General features: G+C 37.6%; 1 protein-coding gene across 2 annotated transcripts in view; it reads left to right on the forward strand.

Annotated features, from left to right (window-relative positions):
* The first annotated feature begins 1,064 nt into the window (after positions 1-1,064).
* LOC127445520 (furin-1-like) overlaps positions 1,065-22,450 on the forward strand; it is a 156,754-nt gene continuing 135,368 nt past the window's right edge. Inside the window, exons 1-2 of one of the 2 annotated variants that reach the window (XM_051705667.1) lie at positions 1,065-1,540; positions 7,848-8,155. In XM_051705667.1, coding sequence (XP_051561627.1) covers positions 7,979-8,155 — 177 coding nt within the window. In that variant the 5' untranslated portion in view covers positions 1,065-1,540; positions 7,848-7,978. Of the gene's footprint in view, positions 1,541-3,355; positions 3,376-7,847; positions 8,156-22,450 lie in introns of those variants that run through there. The other variant, XM_051705676.1, reaches the window with a different exon arrangement.

The raw sequence follows: 22,450 nt of genomic DNA on the forward strand, positions 1-22,450 counted from the left end.
ATAATGAGTTCTCATTTAATTGCGATGACTTTCACGAGGACTTCTAACCGCATAAGCAGTAACATATAAAACATTGATTGACCTTTGCTCATCAAAGCAACGGTGCTTGAATATTACCATAATGACAGGCAAGAGAAATAATGAAATATTTTGAAACACTTTGAAACATGATTCAGGCTGACGTGACCATAATGAGATTGGGCTTTAGAAGCTTCATTATGTGGCAGATTAAGTCAGCTGTGGGAACTAAGATGCGAGTAATCTAATTGATGAGCGCGAGACAGGACACACTTACCCGCCTCATTTGCATTCCAGTTGAAGGGAAGGGGGGCCTTACTCCATCGCACCCGAAGAAAGGTAAGACGGCTATTTATTTGGAACATGTTGCAATTTTAGTTGCTTTTCTAAAATTACATGTCGCGAATGTGACCAGATTCAGTCAATTTTGCGAGCATACAATGTTGTTACTAAAATCCAACACATGTCCAGTATTTGAAAGTGAACTGCGCATGTGCGGCCATGTGCTTTTTTTTTTTTTTTTTTTTTTTTTAATGAAATAAACAAACAAAAAACATTGTAGCCAGGATAAAATATTAATAATTTAACAATTTATAACACATTGTATCGTGAAATACATCCATACAAAATAACATAAGGTTTAAGGGGAAGCCTAGAGAAAGTATTTTTTTAAAAGGCTGTTTAAAAGTCTGGACGACTGGAAAAGTTTTTAAGCACTGGAAAATCTGGAACATATGGAGCATAGAACTGCTCAAAGTATGTTTCGTTTGGAAATAAAACAAATGTTGTGTGTTTTTTTTTTGTGATTATTTTACTGGCTCGGTTACGCTCAGATTTAACAATGCCTTTTTTTTTAATACAATTTGAACCCTAAGATCAAAATATACCTGAAAACTGTTACTATATCGTTTGGTTATTATTTAATTAATTTGTGAAGCACGCACATGCGTCCAATAGATGGCGCGAGTACATCGATAACGGCGTCACGCGCTCTAGTGGGCGCGTCTTGTCGTCGTTTCTCATCGCGTATCTGTGACGTATTTCCTGAGAAGCATTGCGTAGACCACCTCTCAGTCCAGTCCGTTTTTATATTCGGTTTATTTACTTGATTCTGCCGTTTTTACACATTCTAACATGCGTTCGTAACTATGTTGACATCTCGGTCCAAAGGTGGCTCAGGCGAAGCGGCTGTCAGTGATGCCTCCTCGTCGGGTTACGTGAGACAACGCGAGCAAACGGATCCCAAAGTTTCCCTGTTGTACAGTAGATGAGCGTGTCCGTGTTGAGTGTGGACTTTAGAAGTCGCTTGTCAGAGCGAGGACAGCTCATTATATCGGGACGTTGCAGTCGGTGTAGTCTGCTGCCTCGGTGTCTTGAGCTTACTCTTGTTTTTGGGATTGTTTTGTCGTTTGCGTTGAGTCAGACGCTGGCCGAGGAGTTCTCGTCGTGTCCGTGGACAGGTTTAGTGGACGTACGTTGTGTCCAAGGAAACGGGAGAGCTGGCGAAACTGTTGCTGTTGAGGTGAGAGAGGTTCATTTAGTCGTTTTGCTCTTGTGTTGGAATGGGAGAAGACTTGAGTAGTGCAGTTAGTACAGTTGTGCTTGTTTACGTTCGTTATTTGTGAACTTAACACGCATTTTGTTGACTTCTCTGCCTGCTAGCGTAGTTGAATTCTAATGATTATCTAAGAAGAAACGTACCGCAAAATAACGTAAGAACATTACACTGGCCCTCAAAACGTATTTGGATACTTTAGAGTATTCCGGGTTCAATACAAGTTAAGCTCAGTCGACATCATTTGGTGCTTAATATTGATTACCATAAAAATTTTTTTTGACTTGTCCATTCTTTTCATTAAAAAGCATAAATCTCGGTTACAGTGAGACATTTACAATAGAAGTGAATGGGGGCCAAATTTTGAACGTTAAAATACTCACTTTTTCAAAAGTATAGCCACAACCTAAACAATATGCTTGTAAACATGATTTTAGTGTGATAAAATCACTTACTAACCTTTTCTGTGTAAAGTTTTATAGCCAATTTTTACAACTTCGTTGCCATGACAGTGTGATGTAAACAAACCCTAAAATGACTGTAAAAATGACGATTTAAACAACTTTACAGATCAAATAATACACAATTTTTAACAGAAGAATTTATACGTGCTTTTATAAAATTATAAGCTTCACATTTTGGTGATTCAAACCCTCCAAAAGTTGGCCCCCATTCACTTCAGTTGTTAGTGCCTCACTGTAACCTCCATTTTGCGGGGTTTTTAAAGAAAAGGAGGGATGAGTCAAATAATTTGTTTTGCCACAAATGCTGTCACTTAACTTGTTTTGAACCCGAATATTTCTTTAAGCCACACATAAAGATGCCATTTCGTTGCGTTAGACGGCACAAAATCAAACCATCTGTTATAAATGTTGAAAACAGATAGCACAAGTACACTTTCAGACATTTCACAAAAAGTTAAGGTTCATACGTCCACTAAAAATAACCTTAAGACCAGTTGGTCAAAAGAAATCGCAAGTTTTGAGAAAAGGGCTAGCATCATTTTGTTATTACCTAATGCAATGACATTTAGATTTATGCATTTGTATGTGTTACTTAATGTCCAAAAACATACTAAGAGCCATTATTAAGCGGTCTTCATATTACAAAATTAACTTTTCGTTTTATTATTTAATTAGAATAAATAGCTAATGAATTAAATAATAAATAAGACTATAAAGTCAATATCTGAAAGGGAAAAATGCCTTTTATTTTTCTTTTACATAAGCTGCAACAGCAAAAAGTTAAGAGTTAACTTACCCTGTTCACTGCTGGTCTCTCCTTAAAATTAAATCAACATAATCAACTGAAAGTGACAAATGTAACTGAAATTGAAAATACTGGGGCAAAATCTCTTCCTCATCTATTTAGGGCTATTTGTACATATTATTGCATGAAGTATATATTGATGATGATTGAATTTTATGGGTAGGAGGTAATAAAGTATTTGCTATAAAAGGATGACAGCTTTATTTTTAATTTGATTACAGAAATAAAAGCCCTATAAAGGTATAAAATGCCACTGAAAATCTTAATTCAGGCGGTAAATATTGCCCCGGAATCGAAAAGTTCATGACACTGCTTCTACCCTGAAACTAGGTAAATTTAAATTTACAATGTTCTTGTCCTTTTAAACAAAATCAAATGCTTTTCCCACTAGGATATGACTGCAAGTATAATTAGGGTTCCCTTCAACATGCACTGGTACAAAAGTCCCACAAGTAGCATCCTGTCTTGTTTTTCTGGTTTTTAAATGCTCCACACTTACCGGCAAACATCTCTGTGCAGGTTTGCTCTCCCTGGTAAGTGTTAACCATGCAGTGATGTCATGAGTGGGTGTACTTTGAAATGTATTGGCACAGCTTTAAATTGCTGTCAGTAAAGTTACGCTCTTCTGGCTAGAGACAGACGCTCAAGCTCAAGTGAGTGTTTTCTTTTCTTTCTCCTGTCCTGATAAAAACAATTGTCACAGAAATTAGAACAGTTCATTTGGGGAATCTTGGAGGCGTAAGCTATGTGTAGTGTTTGATTAGTGGATATTAACAGCTTTCCATGTTAAGAACTTAAACGTAAGTTTACAGATTCTTGATTTGCTGTGTTTTCTGTGAAGTTAATTTGATGTAACATACTGTGGCATTTCGACTATACATTTTTTACTTTATCAGTACCATATGTTTTTTAGGAAGAAAAAAAAACTTAGTTCCTGTAATACTTGTGAATTGATTTGAACCATATTTTAGTTTTCTTAAAACAGTTTTTACTGAATTTTGGTGATCAAACTGCCTAAAGCTATTTAGATTTACAGTAAAGCTGAATTAGTCTTAAACTCTTTAATACTAGCAGTTTTGGTCATCATGTAGCTGGAATTCAGATTTTTTTTTTTTTCAGGCATGCCATTTCTCTTGATTTTGTTCTTTTCTATGCCTTCTAAAATTTTAAAACCAGGTTGATGCTTAGTCTAGTAATGTATCAATCCGAAACTATTAAAACTTAGATTAGATTGCAAATCTATGTGCTTCTGAACACGTACATTATATCATAAAATTCCAAAATCAAAAGTATATGTGCAATATTTAAAATACTGTATGTTTCCAAATAAAGCCCTACAGTATGTTTACTTTCCTGGTGGTAAAGGGCAAAACTGTGGTAGAACAGGTAGTACATTGAGATGAACACCGCATTCTTTTGACATTGTTATGATAATTGCATTGAGTCAGTCAAAGAATGAGCAGATTAAATTGGGATGTGTCAGTTGAAGCCACATGGTCGTGAGCCCCATTTGTCAGATCAAATAATAGAATTAAAGGCATGTCCTGAAATGAGACACCAGCCTTTTTTATTTTTTATATATATATATATATATATTTTTTTATTTTTTTTTTATTTTACGTCAAACTGAATGCAAATATGAGCAAAAATTGATGGGTTGTCTTTATCAGATCATAGGATGCAATTGGCTATTTCAACCGCTTGTTTACACACAGAAACATTTTCATCCAACTAGACTTTGTGGAAAACAAATGATTCTGTGATTTATAAAATGGGCCATTTGGTGTGTGGACAGGTTGACTGGACTCCATGTATCGCTCAGCTTGCAGTTCTTTCATTGAATCATCAAACAGTTCAGATTCAGAACAAGCAAGGGTTTTGAAAAGGTTTTTAATTATGGCAGTCTGTGTTTTTCTTTCTGTAAGATTTGCCTCTAGATCACGCCATCAATCAAATTAATTTCAATCCGAGTCTAATCAGCCTGGGAATGGTTTGCGAGACCAAACATTTATTTTTCTCTACCTTTAGACAGTTAAATGAAGAAGGAAATGCAGAGTGAATTGAATATGGTGGCTTTATACTCTAAAGAGAAATGGCTTTGGTTGATTGCACATTGAGCCTCAAGTCAACAAGATTCTCAAGTCAATGTTTGTTTAGTCATAAAAGAGGGGAAGTAAGAGGATGGTTTTGCCTTAAGATGACAGTCATAACTGAATATGGAAGTTGATTAAAGTGTACTCTGGAGGAAAAAGTCAGCTGTCCTTCCTCCGTGTTTGGTTTGCTGGTGCTTTACCAGGAATGTTGATAGCATAAAGCATGACTAATAGATGTCAAGGAGCTTCCATTTTTGCCCCCTACTAAGGTTCAGTGATATTGCAAAACAAAAAAAAGTTTTGAATGATGGGAGTCAACTACTGTCAAGTTGTCTGGCCAAAATAAGCCAACCTCATTTCAGTTTCACAACATCTTCCTGTCTAATCACTGAAGGAAATTAGGGTGGACACCACATTTAATTTGAGGCTATGAAAACAAAACTGTGAGGGATAGAAGTATATAAATGTATTATCTGTATTTAAAAAAAAAAAAAAAACCCTGTATAAAATAATAACTGTGAAGAGAGATGAACTGTTAACTTTATTGGTTTCAGCTATTGTAACTCATAAGATGTAAAGTCTAAGAATTATTTTGCATATTTAAGGGGAAGATTCTTTCATGACAAGAAGCATCTCTGTATGTTAACATGTATGGCCCTATGAAATCCATAAATCCATGATTTAATTTAAAATTTTTTCCCCCACAAACTCTATATTTAAGTTTAATTCATTATCATTAAAGGGTGTCTAAACAAATTCATTCAATAAAACTTTCATTAAATGAAAATAGACATACCATTGCATTATTTTATATGAAGTGTTTTTTATACAGATAAAACAACAAATACAACTGTCAAATAAAGAGCTGCACAACAGAGCATCACAGATGTGAGTTAATGCTTAATATAATACAATTATTTTATTACAGTAAATAATCCATGACTATAAGGTAGGGGTATATTCCTTAATTTTTGTCTATTAAAATGGAACTCTTATTTTGGTGATTTATTCAGCAATGCTGCTTCATGATCTCATGTTTCACAGCTGAGAAAGCGTATATCGCTGGTGACTCCAAGTGAATTTAAACTGCTAAAGGCAGCGATTTAATCAACTAACTGCATGTGCACAGTGCACATGCAGATTATCTATTTCATTAAATTGCAGCCTTTGCTGTTTAATAATAACACTAGGACATATCGTGAATTTAATTTGTGCACTGTAAGCTTACGCAATGACGTGCATACGTCAGATGGTATTGGTTTTCGGTATAGGAGCCTTTTTAGGAGTAAGAGTACGTGAGCCCAGTATCGGGCACGATTTCGATACCAATTTCGGTATTGGGACATCCCTAGTTTATCTGCATTTATATCGGCCATCCTGATCTCTAAGTATCGGCATCGGCCATTAAAAATCCTTTATCGGTCAACTACTTGATAAAAGTACAGAGTTCAGTAGGTTGTCTCAAAGGAATATGCTAAAAAAAATAAATAAAAAAATAATCGCACAACCTTTTCGCACGTGAGTTTCTCCTGTACTGACGAATCCCCCAGCGTGATTTCTTTAATGCGCGATGTAATAAAAATTAAATAAAAATACACTTCACAGCAGATGCAATGGAGGGCAGATTATATATTATCAAACATAATGTGTTTTTTATGTTTATTATGATAGATAAGATGCGATCGCGAATGTGCTTGCCAGTTATGCGCGCCGCCATATTGTTTACATGCAATACAGCATGGGATTCAGTGCATTTTAGGAGTTCTCCAAAGAAGCATAGAAGGTTCTAAAAACCTTCCATTTTTCCAGCACCGGATTGATGGAATGGGAGAAGGCTCGAGTTGACTTACTATTTTGTATATTCTTTGTTTGACGTTAGAAAACATGGCCGCAACACTACATCAAAACAGTGCGCTCTGACAGAAATGGCTTTAAACTTTTATTTTGTGATTGTTTAAATGTTTGTAACATAAGAAATTAAGATATTGTGATGTTGAAAAGACTATTTGAGCAGCTGGTTCATTATGACAACCGCTTCAGTCCCTCTTGCTAGTAAACAGTAGCACGAATGCAGATCGCACCGGTTTGATCATATGCCTCTGAGCCCAGCCTAGTGTAATCTCACTGGTTTGATCGCACGTGTGAAAGGGTTAAATCATGTTAACACACTGTATGATGTTTGTTTTGTAGATATACCTTAGAAACATTGTGTGTTTGAAATTTTGTAGACTGGCCCCATTCACTTCCATTGTAAGTGCCTTTTTTTTTTTTTTTTTTTTAAATGAACGAGAGGTGAGTTGAAATTAATTTTTTGTGGTAATCAACATTATGCCACAAAAGCTGTCGATTGAGCTCCACTTGTATTGAACCCAGAATATTGCAGTTCATTTGCTGGTGGTTGCCAAGTCACCATACTGTTGTTTGCTAGTAGGCATTCCTATGCAACTGCATTATCCAATTGTATCAGGAATCCAAACGCTTTAAATCCACATTCTGCACTCTGTTTGGTAGTCATTGTCACATCTCAGTTTACCCTGCTCATTTGCATGAACTTGCCACTGTCACTCATGTAATTTTGTTTTTTAAATCTTATTTTCAGTTTTTGTGTGCTGGATAAACACAACAGTACACAACAGCAGTACTTAACATATTGAAAGAAGTGTAAGTCATTCTCTCACAGCATTGTTTTCATTCGTATTAAATTACATATGGTGTCTGCTTTTACAAAGGTCCTTTAACTGATTTCAGTGGAACCCCTGGTGTACTGCTAATGTTTAACATTCAAGTTAGTCAGTTCCACAGCATTAAAGCTCATCTGTAATTCATATCCTGAATTATAACCCCTGAATTTGTACGTGCACCAGAACCTCAAACGATTCATTGCGCAAATAACTTCCATCTCTCTACCTCAGGTGATTCCTGAACTGTTCAGAGTTCATCTTTCCTCCGCGGATCCCTCTCTTCATGTGCCTGGAGCAGCTGACGGACTTAGTAAAATTACTAAGCAATAGAACTCCTGCCTTGGTTTCCTCCATCGTCTCTGATGGATCTCAGGCTTGCTTCATTGACGCTCGGTACACTACTGATTCTCGTGACCTCGGGGCCACGACCATCCATTGGGCAGAAGGTTTACACCAACACATGGGCCGTCCACATCACAGGGGGAGAGCAAGAAGCTAACCGGATTGCCAAGAAGCATGGCTTTATAAACCATGGGAATGTGAGTACCCTGTTCAGACTAGTATTTCAATGTTAGGAAGGCTTGCTTTTCTTGCACGCTTATCTATATGCGTCTGCAGTCTCGTAAAAATGAAAGATGTTAATGTGTTTTGCTAATAATCCACATTTGAAATGTTCCCCAACGAGATGCACATACATGTTTCAAATCATAATGAGATGGGTTAAACCATGCCTTTTCCTATAATACTTGGATTTGAGTTTCATTCACACAATATTTATGCACTTGTTTGACAACCCCCCCCCCCCCCGACTGATATTATTGAGAGCAGCATGTTCATGCATCTAATCAGAAGGTTAAATCACCTAAACCACAGTCTGCATGATTTTGAGGTACACTTTGTAGTAAACATTTCAAAATGTGCCCTTGCACTGAGATTCATTAGTAAAGATGTAGATTTGTCCTTTTCTTCCCCTCATCCCTCCATTCAGAGGAAACTCATGAATTTCTGAAGATTTCCGGCATGTTACATCTGAACGCTTTGGTTCTCTGATGGAATGCATAAAACATCGCCCTCTTTTCCAGGTGTCATTTGATATTCTAAGCTTGTAACCGGCCCTTGGCTCTAGGCATGTGTGGCACGAGCTGCAACTTCTTCCAGGCCAACGTACACACGGGTTCAACATGTCTTGCTATGTTTAATTTAGCAAAACTTGTAGTTTTTATTCCGATTTCACAATTTCGCAACATCCTGCTTGTTTTAGTTCCAGCTCATGAAACGACTCGCTCACTATTATATCCCAAGTGAGTGAGAGAATTAATGATAACTTGAGCGATTGATCAGTAATTGAAAGAACATTGCATGAAAAAGATTCAATTAATTAGGTCAGATGATTCATTTAGATAAATATAACAGCCCGTCCTTCCCTTAATGGGTTTGGTTCACTTTAAAAGACAAACAGCCCATTGTCCAGATGGTACTGTAAAGCCAGGTGATGAATGGTTCCCTGCATGCATTGTAAGAAGCACAGAGTATGCTGCGGTTAGTAATTGTCTGAAATGAATGCCTCAGGGTCAACACTAGCATATAGGTGGATTCAGTTCTATATCTCTTGAGAGAACAACAAATAACACTGCCTTTTAAAGTGCATATGAGCTTTTGTTTTTTAGCTTCTGTCTGATCAGGCTTATGGCTTATAATGAAAGATATTGAGGCGTTTGTTGTAACTTAAGGTCATTTAAGTCTTATTTCTGCTTTTATCATTGGTGGAACTTGTAACTTGTTATTGTAGTTGCGGTTAAATGACTAAGGCAAGCATCACTATTGCACATAACTCGGGTTGGGGATTTGAACAAACTACTGACTCCCAGGTGTTAAACTTCTCTGGATAATTATCCAGCACCCTTTATGCTACCGAATTGATATCTCAAATTGTGCAACATGTAAAAGGGTCATGAAACACCCCTCTTTCAACTCAAGTCTGCCTCAACCATTTTTGAAAAATGCAACTCAACTGGGAGTGGACAACTGTGAGAACAAGGGCCCCTCCCTCCCCTAGTGGGTGGGGCAGGGGAGAAAGAGGGGGGCAATCTGAAAACACGTTTCTGGTTTGGTGTTGGAGCACCTGAGGCTTATTTATGACACAAGGTTGGGATAAACCTTTTTTCGATTTAACATTTTTATTGGTTGCTTCTCAACATGACACACAAGCAAAACATTCACATACAGAGTCAAAAATTAAACCCCATTGTTTCCCTACCCCCCTCCCGATCCCCACCCCGACCCCCAACAAACATCCCTGTGGCCAAAGTCCAAGTACACACGCAGATTAAAATGTTTATACATAATAATAATAATAAATATTTATCAATGTAATGACTCCCTTGCTCTTACTTGAGCCAGCAATAAAGAAAACATGTCCACTCCATATCTTCCCAAATTTTCAGCTTCCTGCAGTGAAGAAACACTATCATATTTCTTACATTTAAGAAAGGAAATAACCTTCCTTTTTATGGGGTGCCCCAACCCATTCACATTCCACATGGAGAGAGACAATCCACTCATATTAACATTTGGCATTTTGAGATATTAAAAAAAATAGATTGTGTCAACTAAAATAATAAAGACCACATTCCAACATTAGTGCACTAATCAAACCCCAGAACTTTCCCCAGAACAAAACAAACAGAAAAAAGAAAAACGTGCGCATTAACGCATTTCTAATGTCCATCTCTCTCTAAACTCAAACAGTCCATTTACGTCTACGAGAGCCCCCGTGACAACTTTGCCATCAGATTGCTAAAGTCCAGTGCTTCTATACAAAAATTTGTAAAACAGAATTACACAACAGAAGATAATCTCAAAAACAAACTCCAGCCATAAGCGGAATAATAATAAAATAAAATAAACATGTAGATTCATCCACTTGTCTCGAAGGTGTGTTCCTCCACAAAACAAGCTCCAGCCACTAGCGGAACCAGCAAAAAAAAAAAAAAAAAAAAAAACATTTGGGCAGTCAAACTCACTCCATTGTCCTGCAAGAACTATTCAACAAAACCAACTCCAGCCAACAGGAGGCATACACCCTAAACGAGCAGATTTATCTACAAGCTGTCCCGAAGAAATTATATTACACAAAACAAACTCCAGCTGCTAGGCGGAACTAGCACAAAGGGAAACGAAAAAGGCGCCCAGCTTCCTCGGGCAGTCGAGTGTATGTGGCGACATGAAAATCACCAAAAGGCTCCTTAGTATCTATTCTCAGTTTGGCCGGAAACATCAGAGCAAATGCAGCCTTCCGTTGATGTAAAAGTTTCTTGCATTTCCTAAATCAATCATGTTTCTCTCGTCGAATTTGCAAAGTCTGGGAACAAGAAAATGCTGTGGTTCTTCCAAGAAAGCTTTCCTTTGCTCCTCGTGTTATGAGATCTTTATCAGATGATCTCGGAGATTTGGCCAGAATTGATTGGGGCCTGTCTCCCTCAGCCGATCTGCGAGCCGGGACTCTGTGAACTTGCTCGATTTCCAGCTTATGGCCTGTTATGTTGAGCAGACTCGGGAAGAGCCTGTCTAGGAATTTCACCATATCTCTGCCTTCCTCATGCTCAGGAATTCCAACAATTTGGACGTTGTTTCGCTGATTATGATTCTCCAAGTCCTCCAGTTTTTCCCAAACGCATTGCAAGTCTTTCAACAAGTGTGAACGCTGCCATCCGAACCTTGGTGCGCACCAAACAAGTGGACCGAGACCGCCTGAATAGTGGGTCTCGGTCCACTTCCAAACGAACTCTGGTGCGGTTCGATTGATATGAACGCAACATGGACCAAAGACGTCTAAACGGACCAAAATCAGGGAGTAATTTGCCTAATACTGACCTCAAGCATACCTGATTCTGCTTATCGTAGGAGCTGTGTTGCCCATTACAGTTCGGTACAAGCGTCGGATCCGCCGTCAGCCGTCCTTGCAGCATATCTTCATTTGTGTGTGCAACGGAGGAATTCCTGGTGCTGTTTTGACTCCTTTACACATTTTATTAGCTCTTCATTTGTTCTCAGCTGGTAAAAATACCACCATACAAATATATATAAAAACGAGCACATTTCGCCCAGCAGCCAGTATTGTTTTGGATGATCTGCAAGTTCCGTCAAAAAATATACATTATAAAAGCTGTCCAATCAGGTTGATTTTTCCTGATGCCTTTTGTATCATTAGGTTCAGTGTTAAAAATGCCAATGTGAACGCTAAGTGAACCAGGACTAAATGTATCATTTTTAATTTTTGGTCTTGACTAAGAGGACCAAGGGAACCGAACTACAAGTGAACACGCCTTTAATGACTCCAGAGCCCGAGGATTTTGAATTTTTTGACATTGTCTTCATAGAAAGTTAAGAATCGGGGTGTATTGAATCTCACCGGTTTATGACACAAATAGCATTAAAACTAGAAAGTGTGCAGAGCTCGCTGCTCACACGTCAGACTAGACAATCAGACAAATCTTTGCCTAGCGGGGCTCTAAAGTGAGTGAAAACAATCCCATAGAGTTGCAGGAGGGACCTGAGCTGGGGGACTATAATAGAACACCCTAGCAACCACAATACAACATGCTTAAAAACCACCCAGAACACCATAACAACTGCATAACAATGCCTTGGCAACCACCCAGAACGCCCTAGTAGCTTGGTGGTAGCGGGTTTAGCATGAGTGAGCGCCACTCGTGTTTTCTTGAGAAAATGCAAATCTACTCTGATCTGTACTGTCTCAGGTGGGAATCAATTACCAGCCTGCTTCAAAATAAATTGATTAAATCAGTTCTTAGTTCTTAATGTTAAAGAACTAAACGTATCATTTTTAAACCATTTTGAATGCATTGACATGATTTCTTTGAAACTGTGTTGCTCATTGTCATAAGAGGGGTTGTGATGCTGTGGTTTGAAGTGTTGTAATCGACAAATGGTGCTGTGGCAATTTTGACAGAGCTTTTGCATTTTTATAGTCTAGATTCCCAAATAAACTTGAAGCAACAGTATGCATTTGAGCTCAAAATGGAGGTTGTTTTTGTTGGACTGGCCACCAGTTATGGATCATTGTAAATCAGCTATTTGATCTTTGTAAAAAGGATGTAACATGATTTTTCTCACTGTGAAATCACTGTAGCTCAGCTGTACAGAAATCACACCTGGCTGAGCCCCAGACCCACATTGTTTGACGAGACATGCTGACTGCGGTGTTGGCCAACTTTGAAAAGCATATCATTTTGTTACACCAGTGCCGGGGGCATTACGTTTGAACGTTTCTCATTGTGTTCCAAGTGAAGGATTTATTTTCTAGACCGAGAGAAGCTTCTCATTTATCCAAAAACTGCATGCTCTTTTTCTTTTGCAGTTAAAGATGCTTTTGCTTATTTTTCCTTTGCTCTCCTGTTTTTTTTTTTTTTAGAAGGTGATGTAATCAGAGATATGAATATGTCTTTGACTTTCTCTTGAGTATGGCAATATTTGTTTTAAGTCACACTTACAAACTTGGAAAGCAAAGGTTTTTTTTTTTTTTTTTTTTTTTCAATTTGGAATGCCCAATGTGCTTTTAAGTCCTCGTGGTCGCGTAGTGATTCGCCTCAGTCTGGGTGGCGGAGGACGAATCCCAGTTGCCTCCACGTCTGAGACCGTCAATCCGCGGATCTTATCACATGGCTTGTTGAGCGCGTTGCCACGGAGACATGGCGTGAAGCCTCCACACGCGCTATCCACCGCGGCATCCACGCTCAACTCACCACATGCCCCACCGAGAACGAACCACATTATAGCGATCACGAGGAGGTTACCCCATGTGACTCTAACCTCCCTAGCAACCGGGCCAATTTGGTTGCTTAGGAGACCTGGCTGCAGTCACTCAGCACGCCCTGGGATTCGAACTAGTGAACTCCAAGCAAAGTTTGTAAAAGTAAATTTTTGAATTCCCATTCAATTCCATCTCTTGTTTAGGGATGCACCGATACCACTTTGTATGTGTCTATTTGTTAGCAAGTTCACAGTGGTGTAATTCGATTCTTATTCACACTCTGGTAAAATGCACCTCCGGCGCCGTTCTAAATGCATATTATAAGTAAACCGAACTATTGAGCATCTACATCTGAGATGTTGTTCGTGAGTAGCATTTAAATGTTGCGCAACGTGTGAAGGCTAAAAATAGCCACGAGTGTGTGTGTGTCAGAGCAGCACCATTCAATAACGTGCTGGTGCTGCACGTGCATATTATATATTACTAAACACAGCCTTTTGTGATTCACAGCGCTATCGCACGTTTTCAAGTGGCTTTGAATAAAAAGCACGAGTCATATGAACTACAGTGGTGTTTTTATGGTTCTTTTATGTCATTTTTGGAGCTTGACAGGAATGTACGTGACTAACACACAGTATCTGATTTTGATCGGGCTCATTGGGCCGATACCCAATCCATCTAAAAACGTCAGTATCGGATCAGTGCATCCCTACTCTTGTTTGGATATCTAACCTTCTTAGAAAGATTGTTTCTTTCTAAGTGAATGGTCTAACAGTTTTTGTCTGGTGGTCAATAAAATGGGCAATAAATAAATCTAAGAGCCATATCTAGGGACCAGAATATCATAGAGACTTGGAGTGGGCACTTTTGCCCTGGGCCAGTAAACATCCTCCTTGAACACCCTAGCAACTACAGGTCGACCGATAATGGATTTTGCCGACACGATAACTAAGGCGGTGGGAAAGGCCGACAACCGATTAATCAGCCGATAGTTTTTAAAATAATATATATATATATATATAATTTGTCTTTGCTGTGATGGGCACAAAGAGTCCTAAATGAACAAAATCTCAGATGCAGTTTATTGTTCAACCAAAATCCCCAAAATTACCAGAAAATTAAGATTTGGTGCATAATGCGGGACTTTTAAGTATAAACAAGCCCGAAATACACTGGGGACTCTTATTTTGAAATGATGAAAAAAAACATCGGCAATTATCACCATAGATTTTTGCCGATAACGATAGTTCCAGAAAGCAACTATCAGCACTGATTAATTGATAAAACTGATATATCGGTCTACCTCTACTAGTCACCACCCAAAATACCTAAGCGACTGCATGGCAATGTCCTGGCAAACACCCATAGCATTTCAGAAGATGTAAAGCTCTAGTTATTTAAGAGTAGTATTTCAAAAGTTAATTATTTTACTTATGAAACTCCCACAAAGTCCATTAGACAACCTCTCAATTACCTAACTAATCTTATTAAAAATTTAAGTTGCGCTGGTAAGGTGTTGAGATGTGGGGAATGGAGTGATTTTAATAAATGAGGTGATTTCATTGTTATTGAAGGGTGTCATTATTAGATTTAAGAAGAAAGACATTAAGTACAATTATGTTGACAACTCTCTAATGTAGAAGCGGTTTAGAGGTGGATCCCTGCAAGTTCTGGAAACCGTTCAGATACCTCATCCCATTATGTTACTTCCCTTTGGGTTTGGAGTTTACCTAGACAGCCATTGCGACTCGATGGTTTCATGGTGAAGTCTTTAGGATTGAATGAGACAGTACAAGACCGATTCATCTGTTCCATTTTATTTATCTTTTATTTTAATTTCCTGAAGATTGTTATTCATAAAAACTGATGCTGTAGGACCAAGTCATGGTGGAATGATTGTTGGGTTTATTTGTTTACTTTTTTTAATGTGGTTTAGTGCAAATGAGACTGATTATGAATCCCACCAAAAATCACTTTGTTTTCTGTATGAAAGTCCTTGTTCTATTAATTTGATGATTGGTGATGAAAAACAAGGCCTTGCATTCCCAGTCTAGATCTGTTTGAAGAATTCACAGCTGTGAAACCAGACTGTTACTTGCAGGTGTTTGTGCAGAAGTTGAGAGAAAGCAAGAACCCGACTGCAGCTGATGATTTATGGCATTTACTGTAATTGTGCCAGGAGTACACAGCACTATTTGCTTCAAGGCATGAGTTGAATTATAGTGGCACAGAATAATATCACGATAATGAGACACCATAATTGACTGATGCAGTGTTAACTTGTTTAAAATGTTTAAAACTTTAGTAGTTACAATATTTTTAAGTATGAGATATACTAGGAATCTCTTTTGGGGCAAGTGTCGACAGTATACAGACAAACCAACAAAAACAAATGGAATCGAAATCAGGATTTAAAAATGCACACGCATTGCACAGTCACTATCAAATTTCTAAGTAAATATTACAAATGTGCAATGTGACATCCAGTATTGCAGATTGTTTAAAGATGTCAGAAGTATGTGAATTAAATGAATTGTTTGACAGAAATTAAACATGTTCTTGTTTATGAAATTTGCATTTCATTTACATCCTGCTGACTTGAAGTTTGAAGATGCATTTACTAATTCATAGGGCTCTGCCGCTTAGATGCGGGTTCAATTAATGAGTGTCGTGAGATTGTCTTTCTGGAAGAGAACAGCTGATATCTGTATGTTTTATTCAGAGCTTCCATCTTTTTAGTCAGGCATGTAACTTGTGAGTTGACCAGTAGGATATGTAATAGTTCTGCCATTTAGTCATCCATGTGTCATTACAAATTCACATGACTTTATATTTTCTTCCTTGCATCACAAAAGAGGAACTTCTGAATAATGCTCAAGCTACTCTTTTCCTTAATGTAAGCATACAGTGACAAGGGGACTTCTAGCTCAAAAAAGCACCATTAAAAATATAGGACATAACAAATCTACTGACTTTTGCATAAATATAATATAAACCTATCTAACAGAACATGTCACCACAGGGCTCCAGACTAACATATGAGAACAGTGGCATATGATCTGGGGTTAAACATTTTCTCAAGTGCATTAAACCTGATTTGGGAGCAACAGTGGGAAAATAAATATTATTTTTTTTTTTGGTGGGGGGGTTCTCCCCTTTTCTTCCCAATTTGGAATTCCCAATGCGTGCTAAGTCCTCGTGGTGGCGTAGTGACTCGCCTCAATCCGGGTGGCGGAGGACGAATCTCTGTTGCCTCTGCGTCTGAGACCATCAATCCAAGCATCTTATCACGTGGCTTGTTGAGCGCGTTACCACGGAGACCTAGCGCGTGTGGAGGCTTCACGCTATTCTCCGCGGCATCCATGCACAACTCTCCACGTGCCCCACTGAGAGCGAGAACCTTATTGTAGTGACCACGAGGAGGTTAACCCAACGTGACTCTACCCACCCTAGGAACCGGGCTAATTGGTTGCTTAGGAAGCCTGACTGGAGTCACTCAACACGCTCTGGATTCGAACTTTACTTGCTGAGCTACGCAGGCCCCCCTTTTTGTCCTTAATTTAAAAAAATTTAATTAATGATAGAAACTAATGAAAATAGTGACATTTTATATTCGCTGAAATGCACATTAGATAGTATAGCATTGATTTGAAGCAACAGTAACATCTGTTACTACCTAATTTATATAGGACTAAATTGAAATATTCTGTGTGTGATTCTACTGATTAAGTATAGTCATCTCTTTGAATTTCTGAAGTAAAAAAAAGACAGTTACTTTTTCCTACAATCAAAGAGCAGATTCAAAAACAGATTTAACACTGAAGAAAACTGATTGCTTGGTCCATAATAATTATGAAAAGTTGCCATAGTTCCTCCATTAGTGTCCATAGTTTTAAGTGATATTTGTAACTAGATGACAGGTAGTCACTGGTAAAACCAAGCATGGCTCCTTACTACTATAGTAAGTAACTTAAACTATGGCATTTTTGTTATGAAATGACAAACTATATATTTAGAAACTATAAAAACAAAATAGAGACTTTCTGAAACTGATATAATTGCAACAAATTATTTAATAGGACTATATAAATAATATACAAATATTTTGTATGAATATAACACATTGCAACAACACTAAGTGTTATTATAGTAAATCCAAGATACATTTTTGTTAGAGTGGTGATGTGTGGTTTGTAAAGCCTTATGTATGTTCTGGTCAGTTGTTTATAACAGCGTGGCGTTAAACATGGTTTAAACGCATTAAATCAGCAAGGCAAGAGTCAGTAAGGGTTTTCATAGGGTTTTTCCACAGCCAAATTTAAATGAGTGTCGTGCCACGCTTCTCGCAGCGCTGTTTATTATGATTTGCACTGCGTGGGTGAAACTGCTCTTCACTCGCACTGCTCTGTTCATTGAGCTGGCTGATAATTGATCTGGGTAGTGGCTACTGCTGTTACGTTCTGTTTTTCCATTACGAAACAGAAATTGTGTCGCGCATAAATAATGAGTTGGCAAACTCTGTAGTCGCACCGGTGTGATCTCCTTTAAAAAATAAAGAAATACATTTAAAAAAAACACAGGCAGGAAAAATGATTGCAAGATGCGACCATTTATTCGCAGTCTGGAGCCGTATATTTCTACTGTCTTTGCCAAAAGTTATCAGAGTAAAAGGCTCTTCTGCTAGAAGAGGTATCATGTCGGTTCTCCTGCTTCTCTGTGTATGTGTACACATTCGCAAACAGCCTTTAATGGGCTGCTAGATGATGACGTCACTGTGTTGGGTGCTAGAGCTTCTTGGTTGGGCGGTCCAATTTCTCCTATTCATTTGAATAGAAGTGGCCCGTCTCTGCTAAATAGTCTTTAATCATGATCTTCATTTGAACGATCCCAATATAAATTCTTAAATTCTAAAATCGATTGTAGTCAAGCACACGCATGCGATCAAATTTTGTGCTGTCAGGGTTTTTCCTGCATTGAAAATTTTCGAATGTGAGATGAATTTCGGGCAGTCAAAACTGGCATCCGGCATTTGGTATGCTTAACGCATTTGCGCTGTGCAATTGAAGCCTGGTTTTCACGTGAGTGTGTTGTGAGGCATCACTTACGCAAGCTTCTTTCCTGCTCTGCTCTAGTGTTGTCAAAAGTACCGGTATTTCGGTACCAAGTCGGTACTAAAATAAAAAAGATGTAACAATACCAGTGTTTCTGCAGGACCGGTAGTACCGAGCACTGACTCTATCCGGTAACGACGCGCAGTATGACTGACACATGACAGCTTTAAAATGCTCAGGCTCATTTTGAACACCTGCTCGGTTACTCCTTTTACGTTGAAATGGACAATCAAATTAAAATCGTGACATGTCCTAGTGTGATTTATTAAACTGCTAAAGGCTGCAATCTTACTGTGGATGAGCTGCGTACTTTAAATCCAACCACTCATCCACTAAAAACTCCACAGACATTGAGAATCATTCACGTTGTATCAGATGACCGAGCAGAGCACTCTCCCACCACAGCACATGTAAAATATAAATTTATAATCACAGCATTTGCGCTTTAATCTCAGCTCAGCTTTATTTATATTGCATTTAAAAGAGTTGACCAAAGTGCTTCACGGTAATAAAATTTGAAACATAACATTTCAAAATTACCACACTAACACCTGTAATCTAAAATACAAACACTACAAACTACAAAACTGTGTCTTACATTTCATTTGTCAGACTCAAACCAGTGTAAAGAAATAAAATTTCAGACGTGACAAAAGTCTTCAGTGATCACAATGGGCTGTGCTGTGAACTGTTTATCTGGAAAAGTGAAGCTTCTGGCAAAAAACACATCATAATAAAAACACGATTCAAAATAAAAGCAAAATGCTTGAAATTGAATAAATGTATTACAACTATATAGTAAAATGTAATATTCACTGTAATAATAATAATCAAAATATCACAACCAAGACAGCTGTTGAATAAAAGTTTGGCAAAAAAATGCAATGACATGTTAAAGTTCTATTTTCACTTGTTACACCATTTTGATGATTAAACTTATTAAACTGTTATTAAAATAGTTAGTAAATGAATAAAAATAACTAAACTGGTGTGTTCAATAACATTATCATATTAACATATTTTTGCTGTGGTATCAAAATTGGTATCGAGAACTGTGAAATTTCACTGGTATCGGTACCGACTACTGAAATTTTGGTACCATGACAACATAACACTGCTCCATTCTAGTGTATTTCTGTAGCACGCATTTCAAACGGGCTTCCCTCGCTATCTGCACCCTAGAGATGGGATAGTGCAGAGCTGATCACTTGATATCGCAGCGGCTGACCTTTATCATTGCACAGACCTCAAATAAGACCTATTTGAATTCTGGGGCCGTACAGTTGTGCTCAAAAGTTTGCATACCCTGGCAGAAATTGTGAAATTTTGGTGTTGATTTTGAAAATATGACTGATCATGCAAAAAATATGACTGATCATGTCTTTTATTTAAGGATAGTGATCATATGAAGCCATTTATCATCACATAGTTGTTTGGCTCCTTTTTAAATCATAATGATAACAGAAATCACCCAAATGGCCCTGATCAAAAGTTTACATACCCTTGAATGTTTGACCTTGTTACAGACACACAAGGTGACACACACAGGTTTAAATTGCAATTAAAGGTTAATTTCCCACACCTGTAGCTTTTTAAATTGCAATTAGTGTTTGTGTATAAATAGTCAGTGAATTTGTTAGCTCTCACGTGGATGCACTGAGCAGGCTAGATACTGAGCCACGGGGAGCAGAAAAAACTGTCTAAAGACCTGCGTAACAAGGTAATTGAACTTTATAAAGATGGAAAAGGATATAAAAGTGAACACTGTAATTTGGAGTGACGAGACCAAAATAGAGCTTTATGGTCACAACCATAAGCGCTAGGTTTGGAGAGGGGTCAACAAGGCCTATAGTGAAAAGAATACCATCCCCACTGTGAAGCATGGTGGTGGCTCACTGATGTTTTGGGGGTGTGTGAGCTCTAAAGGCACAGGGAATCTTGTGAAAATTGATTGCAAGATGAATGCAGCATGTTATCAGAAAATACTGCCAGACAATTTGCATTCTTCTGCATGAAAGCTGCGCATGGGACGCTCTTGGACTTTCCAGCACGACAATGACCCTAAGCACAAGGCCAAGAAATGTGTTTTGCCTGCTCACTCAAGTTTTCTTCAAAAATGGTACATATATTACCAGTTCTCCAAGGGTATGCAAAACTGTATGTATGAAACTTCTCAGAAATGTTCTTAAGATTAGTCTTAAGCTTTGACTTAAGTGTCAAACTCATAGCAAAAAGTAGGACTTGTATAAGAGTAAAATCTTTTTACAAAGAGTCTAAGACTTATATGCTGACTGAGGTGATACATGTTGAGAAATAAGGACTACAGCGACGTCAATGCTAAATGGCCACCCTCATCCACTGAATCAGCCAGTAGTGAGCCTGCAAGGGCATTATGTCAGAGCGGCATGACCCCATTCATTCACTTGATTTAATTCAACACATTATAAAACAATATTTTGATAATAGGTTATTTTCTGTCGATTACTAATTTGATTAATCAAATGAGAGAGCCTAATCTAACTTCCTGTATTTTTAAACATTCCACATCTTGCTGAATGTTGTCCTCAATGTGCAAATTATAGGCCACAAAAACAAACAAAATTGCAAAAAAAAATGTTGCAACATAAACTGCATATGCTTTTCTCTAAAAAAAAATAACAAGCGTCGTAATTTTTAATCACAAAATTAAATAATAATAAAAAATAAAAAAAACTTTTATTATCCCATTACAGTTACATAAGATTTTAGTGAAACATGGTTTAATTTAAAGCTAACTTTTGATGTTCATCAAATAAGCAATATTTGATCAAAATCAGTATTTGTCAAAATGATTGTGGTCCCTTCCTGTGCCGTTGTGCTCCATTTGGTTGAAATGCATTTTGGACAAGTCGTTTTGCAAAATGGTAATGGAAATTTGCATGACTGAGTTTAATATTTACAAATAAGAATAAATCTGTAAAATTTAAATATGAGCTGGGGTTAAACATGTCTCAAGTGCATTAAACAGCAGAAGGAATCTGTCAGAGCACCTGACACCTCACAAAACTATGAACTTCTATAAAATGTTTAATATGGACTGCTTGGGTTGGGCTCTTTCAGATGCAGCTCTGTCATTTTTCAAAACAATTTTTTTTTTCATAGAAACACATTTTCACCATTGTAAAGTGGCATCACTAATGGAGGTTCTCTGTGCAAGAGTGAAGAGATCCAACTAATAAATAAACTGATGATTTTCATTGATTTTTATAATTGAAGTCATACTTGGATATTATTGATTGGTTGCAGCTTTCTGAAATCTCTATATAACATCATATTTTTCAATTCACAGCAACGTGTTTCAATGTATTCATTAAATGAAAAATGTGATGTAATTTATTTTGATGGATTTAACTTGTTGGCTCAACTACGAATCACATTTGCACAAATTCCACTATCATATTAGTCCAACCCTTTCTTTAAGCATAAGTCGTCATGCTACTCTTAACTAGGTTAGGTCAATAATCTTTTTTTATCAACTGCCATAATTGTCTAATTTTTTAAAACTAACATTTTTGTCAAAATACAACAGTTACTGTTACTACTGTAAAATCATGATAAATGCTAGCAAGGGTGATGTGTGATTGGAAAAAAACATTATGCTTGCAGAGTGTCTCATTTCCTTGGTAGTGCTGAATAGAATGTTGAGGATGTCCAGCTGTTTTAGGTTTGACATCCTCTAAGCGCTTTAAACTAGAAATTTTTTAGTATAAAATTGCATAGAGTAAAGTTTTAGTCTTAAGTGTGTCAAAATTCTAAGAATGATGTAATTTTGCTCTTCACAGACTTAAGAACAAGTGTAGTTCATAAAGGTTCATAAGAGTTTGTCTCAGCTCAGCTAAATTATTTAGGAGCGCTGGAGAGGTATCCTAACCACAGTAATGAGACATCCATGGTCTGACCTGTGCTTAAGG

The sequence above is a fragment of the Myxocyprinus asiaticus genome, chromosome 1, assembly GCF_019703515.2.
Source record: "Myxocyprinus asiaticus isolate MX2 ecotype Aquarium Trade chromosome 1, UBuf_Myxa_2, whole genome shotgun sequence".
NCBI lineage: Eukaryota > Metazoa > Chordata > Actinopteri > Cypriniformes > Catostomidae > Myxocyprinus > Myxocyprinus asiaticus.